General features: G+C 42.4%; 1 protein-coding gene across 17 annotated transcripts in view; it reads right to left on the reverse strand.

Annotated features, from left to right (window-relative positions):
* Nucleotides 1–15,632, reverse strand: part of IQSEC1 (IQ motif and Sec7 domain ArfGEF 1) — a 282,079-nt gene that overhangs the window by 39,785 nt on the left and 226,662 nt on the right. For all 17 annotated transcript variants that reach the window (XM_032120908.1, XM_032120906.1, XM_032120914.1 and 14 more), the window contains 2 exons: nt 1,925–2,204; nt 138–1,402 (listed from right to left, as the gene is read on the reverse strand). In XM_032120908.1, the coding sequence (XP_031976799.1) occupies nt 138–1,402; nt 1,925–2,204 (1,545 nt within the window). The remainder of the gene's footprint in view (nt 1–137; nt 1,403–1,924; nt 2,205–15,632) is intronic.

A 15,632-nucleotide genomic window follows, 5' to 3' on the forward strand; every position in this document is an offset into this window, starting at 1 on the left:
CATGAGCAGTCACCACAAGCACCTTGTTTACTCACTGAAAGGTCAGTACCAGCAGTCTTACCTTACCTGATACAAGAAAAACATTCCTGGTTCATTCTCAGTGACACAGAGAGGAAGGCAGGAACTGCTGTACTTACTTGTTAAAAAGATTCAGCCCAATCCTATAATGGCGTTTCCTGATAACATCGTTACTGAAGGCAGGGGAATCCCAGCTGTTTCGAGTCTCTTTGTGGTAGGTTTGTTTGCTCAAGGTTTGCTCCCTTAGGCTGTCTCTAGAAGAGGATTCTGAGCTGCAATTTATTGTATCATTGGAGTTGGAAGTGCTGTTGATGCTGTCGTTGTCCCCATCAGAGTAATCAGATTCTGATTTGCTTTGCCTGTTTGCTGTGCCATTGATGGCCAAGTGACTGTCTATGGGCCTAGCCCTGTGCCTGGCCTCTGGCTCCTCCCGGGTGATGATCTTGGCAGGAATGCTGTGAGGGATATGTTTAGGGCTGCCTTGCTGGCTGGTGATGCCTCGGTCATACGCATTCTGTCTCTTTAAGGAGCCCCTCTCCGAGCGATCACTCAAGTCCACGGAGCTGTCACTGGGCGGCTCGATAGTGAGCAGAGGGAGGTGATCCATCCTCATCCTCTGCTCCTGACATTCCAGTGATGGGGTACTCCTGCAGCTCGTATCAGTGTCTATCTTATCATCTTTGTGGGTCATGGACCAGTACTCTTGGGAAGAGTTCACAGAGCGGAGCCTCAAGTCCGACTCCGTGCTGGATGGTCTGTCCACGGACTGGGAGAGAGGCAGGGGTGGGGACAACTCCTCCTCATCGATGTACAACGTGACATCGCTGTAGGACGCTGTCATCTCGTCCAGCTTCCTGTGATCCACATTGTGGATCGCTGGTTTGCTCGGAGCACAGCTCTCCCTCTCCATTTCCCGGCTCCGGACTTGCTCCGCACTCTGGATCTCATCCGAGTGCAGACTGCGGCAGTTCAGCGCATCATCGATGGATTCCGCCAGGGATTTCACCTGCCTGGAAAAAGCATCCTCCAGTTCTGTTATAGCATCAGTGAAATCAGTGGATGCTGCCGGGGACTTCATCGTAGCTGTCTCCCCGAGCTCATCGCACTCTGACGGCACCAGGGAGCCCAGCTTTGACCCATCATTTGTAACAGAAACTTGCTTCCCTTCGAAGTAGGAGCTGTGGACTTTCTCAGGTCCTTCAAAGGAAAACTGCATTCTCATATTGGACAGGACGATGCGCCTTGACATGCGATTCTCAGACATAGAACTGCGCAGGCGCTCGAAGTTCTTGTTCATCTGATACTGGCGGAAGGCGGTCTGGATGGTGCGCGCAGCATGTCTGGTGATCAGACGGCCCCCATACTTCCGTTCTAGCATCTCCACCTGCCACGGGAACACACGCAGCCCTCGTCACTCCATGCAGCTCAGGACAAGGGTAAGGTCTCACAAAAACATTTAACTCTCATAACAACTTTAATATACTTTATAGATACGGGTTTTGAAAGTAAAACCTCAAATAATGAACTGAATAGTCATTTGCAAATTCCACCATAAAATACAAAAGCATATGAATTCACCTCACAGATATAAGAGATTATCAGTTGCAAGAACTTCTTTCTTTCTCCCTCTCTGTCACAACAAAAACACCCAGGTTTCAAAATGACTCATTTTCTTAGAAAAATATTTTGCACGACTACATTCTAGTACTCTCCTGGAACATAAAATCTCAGTTCTTAGAACTGCTTTTACTTTAAACAGTATTAATGTATCTTTAACACTTTTCTCCAGGAAGTGGGGAAGGTGTATGGGACAAAGAATAACAGAGTTACAAGTCCCAACCGAAGTGCTGCTAGAAAAGCCTTCTCCCAGCCGACAGACACAAACGAGCTAACAGAGCTCAAATACCTGCTTATCCTGTAGGTCTGAAGAGAGTTCATAGCTCTCCGAAAGCGATCTCGACCTTTTGATGGCTTCTTCCTCGGCCTGTTTGCGCAGGATGGAGGTGGAGTGCTGGAGCTTGGGCCGGCGGGCTCGCTGCTGGCCCGGCGCGATGGAGTAGAGCCCGTAGGGGTTCTCGTAGTGCTCGGGGCTCAGGGCGGAGCTGTGCGTTATAGGGCCCTGCGGGTAGGCAGAGGGGCTATCCAGGGACGTGCCGGTCTCGCTGCTGGGAGCCTCCCCCTCAACACTGCACAACGAGAGACAGCAAAAGCCTCAGGTGAGTCCAGCACACCAAAGTTCGCAACAGCAAACAGCACAGTTGTGCTTTAGTATCGCTTTTTTGTTGTTCACATGCAGGTGTTACAGGTAACGTGGCTTTCATGGCTAACACCACAGTTTTTGCAAGTCTCAATCTGTCATGCCCGTGACATCTTTAGAGCATGAGTCAAGCAGGACACTGGAGGTTTCAAGCATTGTTTAACTTTATACACTAATTATGAATAAAATTCTGAGTAAGTCACTCAGCAACTACTCTGTAAAATGAATGAAAACTTCTAATTTCTTATAAGATTGCTCATTTCCAAGTTGTTCCATTCGAACTGACAGATGCTTATTTATGTCTTTCTTTGCTTTAACAAATTAAAGCAGTAATTTCTTACCCTTGTATTACAGTTTGACATAAAAGGATTACTTTCGTGGAGATTACTCAATGGAGATTGGGATTTAATGGATCTTGAGAGCTACAATGTTTCTAGAAACTAAAGTTGGGAAAAAGTACTTACAGGAGAAATCTCATTTATTTCCCTGCTAGTGAAAGACTGCTTCCATGGGATACTTTTGGCAGGTTTTGGAGTAAAGCATCCCAAGGGACAGTGTTTCTAGCTAATGAAAGCAACATGGTTTCAAGTGAAGAAAGCACAATAGCACCTATCTGGCAAAGAAACTACTTGGTCTTCACCTGAATGCTGTTATTGCTAAGGAATAAAGGAAAGGAAAAAAACCTTTTCTATTAAAAAGGTTGCACACAATAGGAAACATTTTAAAACCGAGCCCTAGGTGTATCCTGAAGTACTGATGACTAATAGTAATTTGTATTTGGGTTGTATTTACAAGAGGGCACTCTCACATTGCACTTTCACTCTTCCATCTTTTCACATTTCACAGCAGTATTTACTGTCTGCCTCATCCTGTGTACACAGAGCATTGATAGAAAAATGAAATTTTATTTTTTTAATCCCTTAAAAGACTCAGTAAACACTTCACACATGCACGAATACAAGCATTTGCAGCACTTGCCCTACCTTTTGTTTTAGGAAAGGTACATCCAAACTCCAAAGAAGTAAAATTCCACATTCCCACCATGCCCTGTATTTTTTGCCTTCATTCATATGTACCTAAAGCCCTGCTATTGTCTCGCAGTTGTCCCTTGAAAAAGGACAGAGCAATTTCTGAAAGAATGTTCTCCACCGACTGAAGAGCTGAGGGTTAACCCTGGCCAAACTCTCCCAGCTTGAACAGTGCATACTTTTTAAAGGGAAGGAGGAAAAAAAAGCCCTTTAGATTTATTAAAATGCTTCCATAAACATGTAAAACTGAAAGCAAGGCCACTCTCTTTGCCCATCAAAATATGACTCCAACCAAAAGGTATTTTCAAACATACTTAACCCAAGCTGGAAATATTTGCAGTGTGCACACACTGCTTTTTCCAAAAAGGAAGCTGACAGGAAGCTAATCCCCTTCCCTCCGTGATACAGCTGCCTTTCAACTTAGAAATGATAAACTATCCAGAGTTCTGCTGGTGACATTGAAACTGCGTAACCTCCTGCTAAAAACAAACAGATCATTCTCTCTGAAGCAGCCATTAAAGACATGGTATGATACTGAGCTGCTTCACGTTCTCTCTTTAAACACTGAAATTCCTTCCTCTGTTCTGCCAGCTGTAAGGCTGTGCTATTTTGGAGATCACATCCTAGCTGCGAGTTTATTTGTAAGTACTTTCCATACAAGCATGGCAAATTTGTTTTTAACAGGAAGGCTGGAATTATCTTCTTAGGTTCTGTTGACGTTTTCGCCTTCCTCACCCTTGCATTGTGAACTATTTAATAACCCTTCCATGCTGATTATAACCTCCTGTTGACATTTTAATAACGCTGCCTTCAATGGATCACTTAACCTTTTCCTCAACAAAAAGGGCACTGCCCTAATCAGAAGACTTTGGAAGGACATCTGCCCAGGGTTCTGACTAAAGCTAAGGGTTTCTTCTTAATTTTTAGTTTGCCTTTTGTACTTTTTTCAGATATAAATGTGATGCTTGACTGACTGTAATGCTTGATCTAATTTTGCTCATGGGTCTGTTCCCTGCCACCTGACTTTTGAAGAATGGAAGTAATTACCTTTTACATCAGGGACAACAACAGCCCTTCAAAGCAAACACACGTGCACGAGCTTTAAGGCTTTCCCCCATTCAGCTCTTCCTGGCCTCCCAGGAGCAGCTGAAGCTCCATATGAATTATTTCACTAAAGTGAAACTTCACTGGCAAAGAAAAGCAGCTTGCTTTCTACTTCTTCCACTTTACATATGTTTGGAGAAGAAAAATATGTCAACAAATATGACTTGTGTGAAGCTGTAAGAATGACAAGTTGGACTGCTCCACTGAGGGGGAGCAGCACAGAGCTGGCAGAAGTGCTCACCAAGCCAGCTTCCATCATTTCCCAGCAGGTCCAGGGCAGGGAACGGAGCTGTGGAAGGGTCTGGAGCCCCAGGAGCGGCTGAGGGAGCTGGGAAAGGGGCTCAGCCTGGAGCAAAGGAGGCTCCGGGGGGACCTTGTGGCTCTGCACAAGTCCCTGACAGGAGGAGACAGTGGCGGGGGTCGGGCTCTGCTCGCAGGGAACAGGGACAGGAGGAGAGGGAATGGCCTCAGGCTGTGCAGGGGAAAGTCCAGGATGGATATTGGGAAAACTTCTTCCTGGAAAGGGCTGTCCAGCCCTGGCACAGCTGCCCAGGGCAGAGGTGCAGTCCCCATCCCTGGAGGGTTTAAAAGCCATGTGGATGTGGCACTTGGGGACGTGGGTCAGGGGTGGCCTTGGCAGGGCTGGGGGAATTTGGACTCCGTGGTCTGACAGGGCTTCTCCAACTCAACAATTCTGTAACTCCTACACACACTCAGAACATGAACCAGTCACTGCAGGGTTACAAGGGTGGTTTTTATCTATCCACTTATTAAAACTGCCAACACACAAAAATGTCAAGGATTCTGCTCCAGGCTTGCAGCAAGAACCAGGAGAAGTCTCCCTGGGAGTAGCTGAGACACCCCTCTAGCACTACTTCACTTCCACACCCTGAACACACTGTCTCTCTCTGATGGGTGAGAAATTAAGTACATTAAGCACACTACAAAAATGGACAATGTAATACTGTTAATTATTATTATTTATGCTTTTATTGTGTATATATATATATATAGTATTAAATAAATGTTAATTAAAAGTCCCAACTGGAATTAGAAATAGCTCCTTAATAAAGGTCTCCAATTTGAGGCATCTGCTACCTACCAGACATGTCTGGTACAATTACTGATAATTTCATTGTTTTTAAAAAATATCTAGCGGATTAATTTGCTTCATCTCCCTGCAATGTACAACTGCATATTACTAGTGAGCCCAGGAATCTGTTGAATATTCTAATTGTGTAATATTAGGGGAATGGAAAACAGTTGAAATTAACCTAGAAGTCCAATTGTTTTATTACAGTCCTGTTTCAGCAGAAAATAGACATTGATTATCTGCCAAGCCAGAAAAAGGGAAAGGTTACTTGCAAGTATTTTACAAAGAAGCAGAGAATGGAACAGCTAAAGAATGAAAATGAAATATTTAAAGATAATTAGTACTACTAATATGACTTTGAATGAACAAAATTTAAAATAGAGGCATTGAAAAACTTTATACAGCTAAATTACTTTTTGAAACAGTGGCCAGCACTGACTGAATCAGTGTTTTATCAGAAACTGAAAATTTCTTCCTGCATAAACCTCAGCTTGTAATACTGTTAAAAAAATCCCCAAACATAACAACAGGGAAGAAGAAAGGCTTAGAGAAAAACAGAAGCATGCTATATACAGGACTTGTAACATACTGCAATGGAGATGTAAAACTCTTGTGAAAATCAGATGACTTTCTGTAATGACTATAACCCAGTATTCCCCTGCTGCATTCAGGTGTTTTCTCCCATTTTGTCTGGGAATGGCTCTGACTTCCTGCAGGAGCTGAGCCACACACCCTGCAAACAGCTCAAAACGGGAATCCAGGAGTGACAGATGTGGAGAAGCTGGGATGTGCTGGCCTCGGCAGAGAGGGGCACCAGCCTGGGCTGAGTGGCCCTGCTGCCCTTGGCTGCCCGGGCGCAGCTCCCTGCTCGAGCCCAGGCTAACGCCGAGGTAGCCAGAAGCTGCTCTGGTGGCTCCTCTGCCCAGATGTCAAAGCTGAGCGATGGTGCAGGGCTGCAGCTCGGCACCAAGGGAGCAGCGAGAGACCCCGGCTGACAAAAAGGGGAGGAGATGCTGTTGCTGTTGATTTTACAGTCATTGCCCACAATTCAGGGGATGAGTTCATTTCAAGAAGTATCTAACAAGAAGGAGCTCTGTCTCCTCTCTCCCTCTACAGCTGTGTGGTTAGCCATGACCAAAGCAAAACATTTCCTCTCCAGGCATTTTAGCAGCACAAACCTGGCAGGTCTTTTCTTCCCTGGCTCTCATTTTACACTTTCAATTATTACTTCTAATCACAAAGGCTGTAATTAGCACCAGTACACTAAATCCAGTACCACATCTTAAAACAAAAACGTATTTTTCAGGATGTTTGACTATCTACTGTTATTCTTTATTTTTCATTTTTATATTCACACCTTCCCTTTCCTTCAAATCTTGCCAAACTATTAGCAAAACTAAAAATAAGCACAATAAAGACAAAATTTTGAAAACAAGAGAACTTTAACATTTGAGCTTAAAATGGAAATCTGAAAAAAGATCTGAATTCCAGTAAGGAGCAAACCCCAAGCTTTTCCATGAACACGGACTTATCTATTCCACTGAGTAATGGCAAAATGACCAGAGGAGCTGCTGGTTTGGATGCAGAGGCACAAGACTCTGTCTGTCAGAGAAATTGTACTACGAAATACAGACATTTGATAACCAGAAAAGCAGAGTCCCTTTCCTCCTGAGGCCCAGAACCTTATCTTTACAACTACGTGCATATAAAAAGGAAGTATAGAACAATAACATCACATGCAAGGAATGATTCAGTGCTGCCTCTCACCCCAGAAACTCCACAGTTTACAAGCAGTCAAGTGTCCCTGTGCATTTTTATAATTAAATTATGAAGATAATGGGAACATATGCTCACAGAAATCATCCAAGTGTTCAAACCAGTTTGTTGCAGATTTAGTTTGGAACAAAGAAATGAAACATGTTTCTAAATAATGCAAATGCCAAACCCAAACTGCATGCAACATTTTAAAATAGAACCAAAAAGAAAAAAACCCTCCCAGCAGAACAGAGCAAATGCTTGAGAAGCTCTTTTACCAATGAGCATTCTCTGAAATCAGCATTATTTTCATCACTCTTTCAGAATGGACTTTCAACAGTGTAATATAAAGACATGAAATTGAAAACAGGCCTAACAGCTGGATAGAACACGCATGAGAACCAATCAGCATTATATTAGTCCTGTAAAAAAATTGTTTTGGACACAAAGAAAAGTATGACAATATAATAAGTTTGTGCTGTTACATCTTTAAAGACTTTTCCGTAGCATTTTATATCCCTAGAAGCATGAACACAAGTTCAAGGGTACACAAATAAATTTCTTTTCTTCTACACTGTGGAAAGGCAGCATGAGCATGACAAATACAGCAACAAAAACATGCCCAGCTTAAAATTCTAGTCAGCACAAGGTGATAAAGCCACTCAGCTTGGCCATGACAATCCAAGGGCTCTGTTTTTTGGGCAGCAGGGAGGTTTTAAAGCAGGGCTGTGGTAGAGCAGTAAAACTCCAGGTAGTCGGCACAGCCTGAATTCAAATTGAGCTTAATGAAGAATCAATACTTAATTTTATTTGTTGGCATTTGCATGAGTGGCTCTTCATAAAATTCCTCAGCCAAATCCATCCCTTCTCTAACTTGCCTGCTTTGCCCTGAATCCATAAAATTTATTCCCCTCTTCAAGAAAAATGCACATAAAGCTGGTTCCCTTTAAGTCACATCTACTGATAGAACACTTGAGCAAACTTATCTTCTTCCTTTGTCCCAGAAACTTTTCTGTCCATAAACACCAACATATCTACAGCCAAAGTATCAAGATACCTTCTTGGGACTCTGCCTTATGATTTATGACATGGATTTAAATGCAAACCACAGAGTGAAGCTTTTTGCATTAAAATCTCATTTCATAAGCACCATTTCCAGTAAAACTTCTGCCTCACTCAAAAATAAATATTCTGTATAAACAGGTCCAAATACCCAGGGAGGAAGAATTGCTATGCATCTGTTGTACACCAACCATCTCCTTTTAAAATGTGGAGGCTAAAACCAGTCAAACTGTGATCTTAGCTCCTAATTATAGATTTCCACTTGAAATAGATCCAAATTCTCTACCTAGCCCAGAGAATGCAGACCAGAAGTCGCCCGTGGAACTAAGTGGGTAACAGAGAGAAGCAGGATGGCAGCTGCTACAGCAGCTGGTATGGTCAGACACTTCCAACATGAAGGCTGAAACAAACCACTCGAATAGCAAAAATATTTAGGCCAAATGTGGGCATTCCACATAGGAACAAACCTCTCCAAGAGTTAATTTCTTCCACAGAACTTTGCCTTTACAAGCGCAAAGAAGCCCTGGTTTGAATGTGTAATTTTAAGTGACAGTTGCAACCAGAACACTGCTCTCCAGAACTGTGCCTCCCCACACAGCTTCATCTCACACAAGCACTCATTTGGCACAGGGTACACCCCACTGCTTCAAAGCTGCCTTGTGCTTCAGTACCTGTGGTGCTCTCTGCCATAAACGAGGAGGTGCACTTAATTAAAGCTCTGATGTGTGCATTGTATTATCTCAAATTACTGCCACAAAACGTTCTCCATGTAACTTCTCAAAATGCAGAACTGGCCATATGTACTTCACACAAGCCATGGTTTAGCATTTTTCTCCACCCCTCCAATACAATATTCCCCACTGGAGTCAGAGCATTTGAGCAGAAGTTTATTATTAGTACAGTTTGCAACTAGAACCCAGTCCTTATTGCCATGTCTGGTTTGTGCTGTCTAGTAAACAGAAGTCAATTGTATTAAGAACTTACACAAATCTCCAAATTCAATAAGCACAATAACATTAACAAACCAATCTACCTTCAAATACACCCTGCCAAGAGTTCAAAGCCATTATGATGGACAACAGCATTCACAGGCAGTGACAAAAGCTTTGATCCGGGAAAGAAATATTGACCAATGTGTTTCACTTCCAATGCACTCTCAATTCAGCTGTTTCTGTTAAAAACAAATGAAACCTTTGAATGCACATCAAAGTAATGTCCCAGGTAATTCATCTGACTGAAGTTAAATATCATTGCAAGAAAAATCCAGACACCATTTGCATGTGTCTCAGAAGCAAACCTTAACAAAGCACTCACTTATTCTGTAATATTCTGTGTGGTGAGAGTGCCAATAACAGCAGCCTGAGTCAAACAGTCTGAGGGCCACCGCGGGAGAGCAGAGCTCCACAGGCACGTACCCCTGAGCGCCCCAAAAACCTGCAGCTGCTCCCTGCTCCGAGCCCTGATTCCGAAATCACAGAACAGCCCCAACACCCATCCCCTGGACACTGCCAAGCTTTAACTCTCACTAAGTAACCCCATAAAAGGCATTAACAAAAATGCTTTTTAAAAAGGGCATTTTGACCCACAGTCTTAGATGCCAGCAGCAGCAGCAGCGAGCAGGGAGTGAAAGAGCAGAGGTTATTTTCTCCCCACCAAAGCAGAATGCAGGAATGAATGCACTGTCTCTTCTGAAATGGAGATGGGCAGCAGCAAGATGGAAATAGAGCGAAACAACAGTCCACCCATTTTAGGGAATAACACTTACAATAGGGTTAAGAACTAAGAATATCCATTTGGGAATATTACTTGAGACCATCTTCAGCTTCCAAGGCTTAACCAGCTCCCAGATCACCTTTGTCAAACAGTGGCAGCATATTGGCCATCAGACACAACAATGTACAGAAGGATCAACCCAACCAACCCTCCCCAGAACCATTCCATGCCTTGTGAACCCCACCTGCTAAAGGCAAAGCTGTATTTTATTGTCACTATTGAGCAAAAGTAACACAGGGACTGGCAGCACCAACAGAACCTGGGTACAGCTTACAAATGTTCACTTCTATCTCAGGCAAAGTCAGCCAGCATCACTCTCTGCCAATCTGGGTTAATCATCACCCAGCATAGATTTATTCAGCAACAACTCTTTAAAAAATGGATATTATTGAAAGATGAATCTGGAGTGATAATTTGAGGCTTGTGGCTCAAACCAGCCCAAGTTTTCGAATTTTAGAAGGTTTTTATGGCCAGTTCTTCCTTTAGATGTGTCAGCATGGAACACATTAACATCAGAATATGTCCTGTATGCTTCAAAAGGATGCTTTGCTTCTTACAGGGACTAAACCTAACAATTTCAACGTAACTGTGGTGTCTGAGGGATGGATCACTAAACAAAACCTGCCTCCCGCTGCAGACTTTGTCCTGTCCCTGCTATGTAAACTTTTACACAACATGAGAAGCTGGAGAAATTTGTGGAGTTTCTCAATGCAGCTGTAGTAGAATTTGACCTCAACTATTTATCATGTATTTAGATACACCATTCAGCAGCAGGAATCCTCTTAATTTAGCAAACCTACACTATATATGGCATGTACTGAAGATAGCAAGATCTTAGCACACATTCTGCTGTTTATATCATGACATGCCCTTTAGACACTGCTAACTTTAAAAAGGAAGATTTAGTGTCTGCAGCTGAAAAGCCCTGATTTGCACGCACAGCTGAGGCAGCATTTGATACAATGCAAGAATCCTTGGTGTCCTGTGCCAGCCATCCTCCTCTTTCACCTCTTCAGCTGTTGTGTCAAGCCTGTCCAAGGAAGGGGTGAGAGAATGGCACTGCTGCTGAGAAATCAGCTTGCTGGCAGTTAGGTTCTGTAAGAGACTAAGCACTGATTTCCTCTTCCCAGTCTGCTCTTGGTGGATAATAATCTTCTTTCCCCTCTTATATACCACATATGATAGAAACATGAACTACTTTAAAGATGCTTAGCAAAATCCTGTTTACTGAGTCAACGTTTCAGGCCCGGAAATTTCATACCTAGAACAAAACTATCTCATCTTAGATCAAATAGACTTGAAAATATAAAGCCTATCATTTGACTCATTTTAAGATTTTGCCCCTAGACTGTTTGAAAGGCTTACAAGTATGACACAGTACAGAAAACTAGCAACAACTTTTGAGCAGACCAGCCTTTCCCAGTATGTCTGTGAGGGAAATTAAGAATCATCATAAACAAAGAGCGTGCAGAGGGTCCATGCAGCAGAAATGACAAAACTGGACACTTCTCAGAGAACTAACTTCTGGAGCAAATGAATGTTGTACAAAAGGACCTATTTAGAACAACCAAGGGATTTCATTTCAATGACTTATAATATATTGTTATTATCTAATGAGCTGTGCTTTCAAACAATGTCACTGATGAACTTTGAGCTACTTAGCTGTCTCTCTTGGATTTAAGAAATAGTTGGCCAAAATCATCCACTTTTAAAATCAGAAAGAAAGGGACTGCTCAGCTTCTAGTGGTTGGTTGACTTCCCTCTGTAGTTACAGATAAAATTCACGAAATTAGAGTAACATACTTTAAAAAGCCAATCCAAAAGGAGGACGGGCTGTTACAAGTCTGATCAGAGAAACCTCTCACTGATCTAACTGAATCTGGAAGTATATATAATAAAAAAGTACCACTCAATTTTAATCACTGCACAAACCCTCGATTTTGACTGCCAACTTTGCCCAGCCAAGTCTAAAAAAAGCCAACCTCAAAAGAGAATGAAACCCTACCAGTTTTCTCTACGGGAAAACAAAGTAATTTCAAAATATTTAAGTGCAAATGGGCATGGGAAACGCTCAGCAGGTAGGAAAGAAAAGGATGAGAATATGGCACTTGTTCCTGCTCCCAGTGAAGCTCAGGGTGTTGTTACCCAGCCAGTGAGAACGGGAACTGGCCTTGAGCACTCTGCACAAACCAAGAGAGAGGTGTTGCAACTCACTGGAACAGAAGCACTGCTCACCTCTCTGTAATCATAGGCATCCTTGTAAAAGGGAGATTTTATCCTCTGCAGCACACCCAAGGTTTATACCAGACTGTACACAGTGCTTAAGGAACCCAAATAATAAGAGATTTTTTGTTGGAAGTGTGGGGTTTGGTGGAAAAGACAGTGCTGTAGATGACGCTTGGATTCAAGGCAGTGTGTTCAAACACAGAAGGTATTTGCACACATGCCCCAAGATACTGCACATAAACCTTCAGTCTTGTACACACGAGACCTCCAAAGATTGCTCATAACCTCTAAATCAGCTAAAGAGCTGACAGATACTTTTTCTCATTCACAAACTTCCTTCCTTTTACATTTCCTCCCTATTATGCTGAGTCCATACATTTTACAGCTCTTTCTCTGTCAGAGAGGAATTAAGCGTAGGCTTTCAACAGAACTTCTGACTCACCTCACTGCTGACAATAAAAGAGTAACACAGGTAGCAACTCCTGCCTTGGAAATGTTTGACTGAACACAGAGGAGCAGTCTTTGGGCTGCGCAGGGCATGTTGCAGCTTCCTTTGGGTGTAGCACAGCTGCCCAGCACTGCTGGCTCCCAGAGCCACCAACACTCTGCACTGCCTTTCACTCACATTTGGACTTGATGGTCCCCGTGGGTCCCTCCCAGCTCAGGAATATTCTGTGACAGTGTCTGTGACAGGGATGCAGCCTGGCTTAGCTGGGGGCTGCACATGAGGCTGCTCAACCACAACAGAACGTGAGGCTAAAATACACAACTTGGGTAATCCTTAGTCATCTATAGGCTCTTTATCACGACACAGTTCACAGTTCTTTCCACAATTGAAAATGGTCTTTTAGGACAGGGGTAGAAGCCCAGTTCCTGAAAACAAGGGTCACCATTTTGTGAGATGAAAATGTGATATTGTGCAAAGACAGATTTTGAAAATCTCAACCTAAGGCAGTGAGAAATGGTCTTGTGTACCATGCTGCACTGTGGTAGGAAAACCTGAAATATTTTTCTTCTAGGCTAACCTAATCTAAAACATTTTAATCACTTCTAAATAACAAAAAAAGAGTCTGACTTTGCATCATATTGTCATCATTTAGACAATTCCCATTAAGTCCAGGTAATCCTCTGTTCTCTCTCACTTCACAAGGCATTAATGACTAGTATTTACAGGAAACTATCAGCTGTGAAGTCCCATTCTCTCAAATCTAAGAGTATTAATATCAGCTCCTTCTTGAAACCAGTTTCTACTAAATGCTCGACATCACTGGTATCTTCTAAACAAGACTCACAGAGTAAAATACAAGAAAAGAAAATATAAACAAAGATAATGAACTTTCTTTCACAAATCCAAGAACAGCTGAAATTATCTAACATTTATCACCTTGTGGAAGAATGCTCCTGTAGTGCAGAGTCAGGGCTGGCTGCAAACATTCCCTGCAACAGAAAACCCACCAGCTTTGCATCCTTGCTGCCTCTGCCCTGTGTGAGGATGACTGGAAAGGTCATGGATATATTAACAAACAGAAGGAAGTTGGTTTTCTTTTTCTGTGTTCACGACACATCCATCCTTGTTAATTTTTCAGACTAAACAGTGCAAGTACCCCTCAAAACAAGCTTAGGATTCTTTTTCTGTGGCCATACCCCGTGTGTAGCCACTGATGTAAATGCAAGTCCGATCATAACTGTGGCATTTTGTTTGTGCTTGCAAAGCAGAAGGCAACAGGGAATTGTGTCCTTTGTTTATAAGCACAAGTTTAACTGGGATGACACTAAACTACTGAAAGAATCTGATTAACAGATATAATACATCAATTTCCTGTGGCTATCAAAGCCATCATTCTAATTTTCTGCTTCTCTCACAGGAACAAAAGGGTTTGGGGTTTTTTTTATCATACCAAAGCTTGTCTTCTTTTACTTTATTTTTATTAAAGACATCTCTACAATTATTTCATGAGAATGATTCTAGTCTTTTGTCTATTGTAAGGAAGCAAAAGGATTTATTTAGCTAAATTTGCATTCCCCTTTAACGTAATACTGGGGCTTTGTGCTACAGTGGATTAAAGCAGCATCTGTTCTTCTCTGGAAACCTGGAGTCAAATCACAGCAGTGCAGTGAAGTTGCCATCTCTGCCTGTACCCTAAATGGAACCTAAATAAAATTCAAAAGGATTCCTAAAAGACACGAGAAGGGCTATGTAAGTAAAATATTTTTGATTAGTAAGTCTTGCTAAAAAAGTCCATGATCAGTAAATGGTTTTGCATAACAAAGACCCATGAATTAAACAAAACCTGTACGTAAATACATAATTTTGACATAAAATAGCAATATACAAGATACTAAAAGTGAATTTCCAAAGGCTGGGCTGATTCTGCTCTTGTGACTACACAGTCTTTCTTCCTGGGCAACAGAAATAAAGCAGCAAACTCAGGGATATGAGTCTGGCTTGTGGCCCATACCCTGTTTCAACACAAATGACATCTAAACAAAGCATGATTAACAAAAGCAATGCACCAACACACTTTCTTCCCTAACCCACGAGCCACCTCCTTATAATTCCAGTTGCTCTGTGGATCAGGCAGTGTCTGGGTTAGGGGCACATCCTCACGTATTTAATGTAACAAACAGAGCAATCAGGGCTCCACCTTGGTTACCATTTCTGAGGTCTCCTGCAGTTCTGTTATAAAATAAACATAAAAAGAAATAATTGATTGACAGCTGCTGTGATTAAAATATGCCTGACTCTGAAATTAATGATAAAATTACCATTAGGTCTGGCAGAACAACCACGTAAATGCTGAAGGAGCAAAAAATTTGCATCCTGAAAGACGTTTATGAATTATGGCAAATCCTTGCAATAAAAGGTACAACAATCCAGACTCAGACTGTGATGCTTCAAAATTTAAAAAAAAAATTTAAAAATCAATATTTAAAAATACAGTACCTTAAACCCTCCTTTGCACCTCTCAGAATGCTACAGAAACTGGAAGCCTCATGGGTTTACAACAAAGAGGGTTCATTAGTTTGGATGCTAAAATTCCATGAAGGACTAGTGGATAATTTCCAGACCATCTTTATGGCATTACTATTTCCCAAGTGCCCTGGCAGCAGGTTAAATTCCATTTTGCAGTCACACAGATGAAGTTAAGCCAATGCAGTGTTCCACTGGAACACCACACTGGGCACAAGGACACGTTTGACTTGGAAGGCACCTCCTCACTTCCAGCACTTGTGTCCCAAGGTCCTGCTGGAGCCTGAACACCAGTGGTGTTAAACACCAAGGAACACAACTGGAATCTGTGAGCAGCTGCTAAAC

This window comes from Corvus moneduloides, chromosome 11 (genome assembly GCF_009650955.1).
Source record: "Corvus moneduloides isolate bCorMon1 chromosome 11, bCorMon1.pri, whole genome shotgun sequence".
Taxonomy (NCBI): Eukaryota; Metazoa; Chordata; class Aves; order Passeriformes; family Corvidae; genus Corvus; species Corvus moneduloides.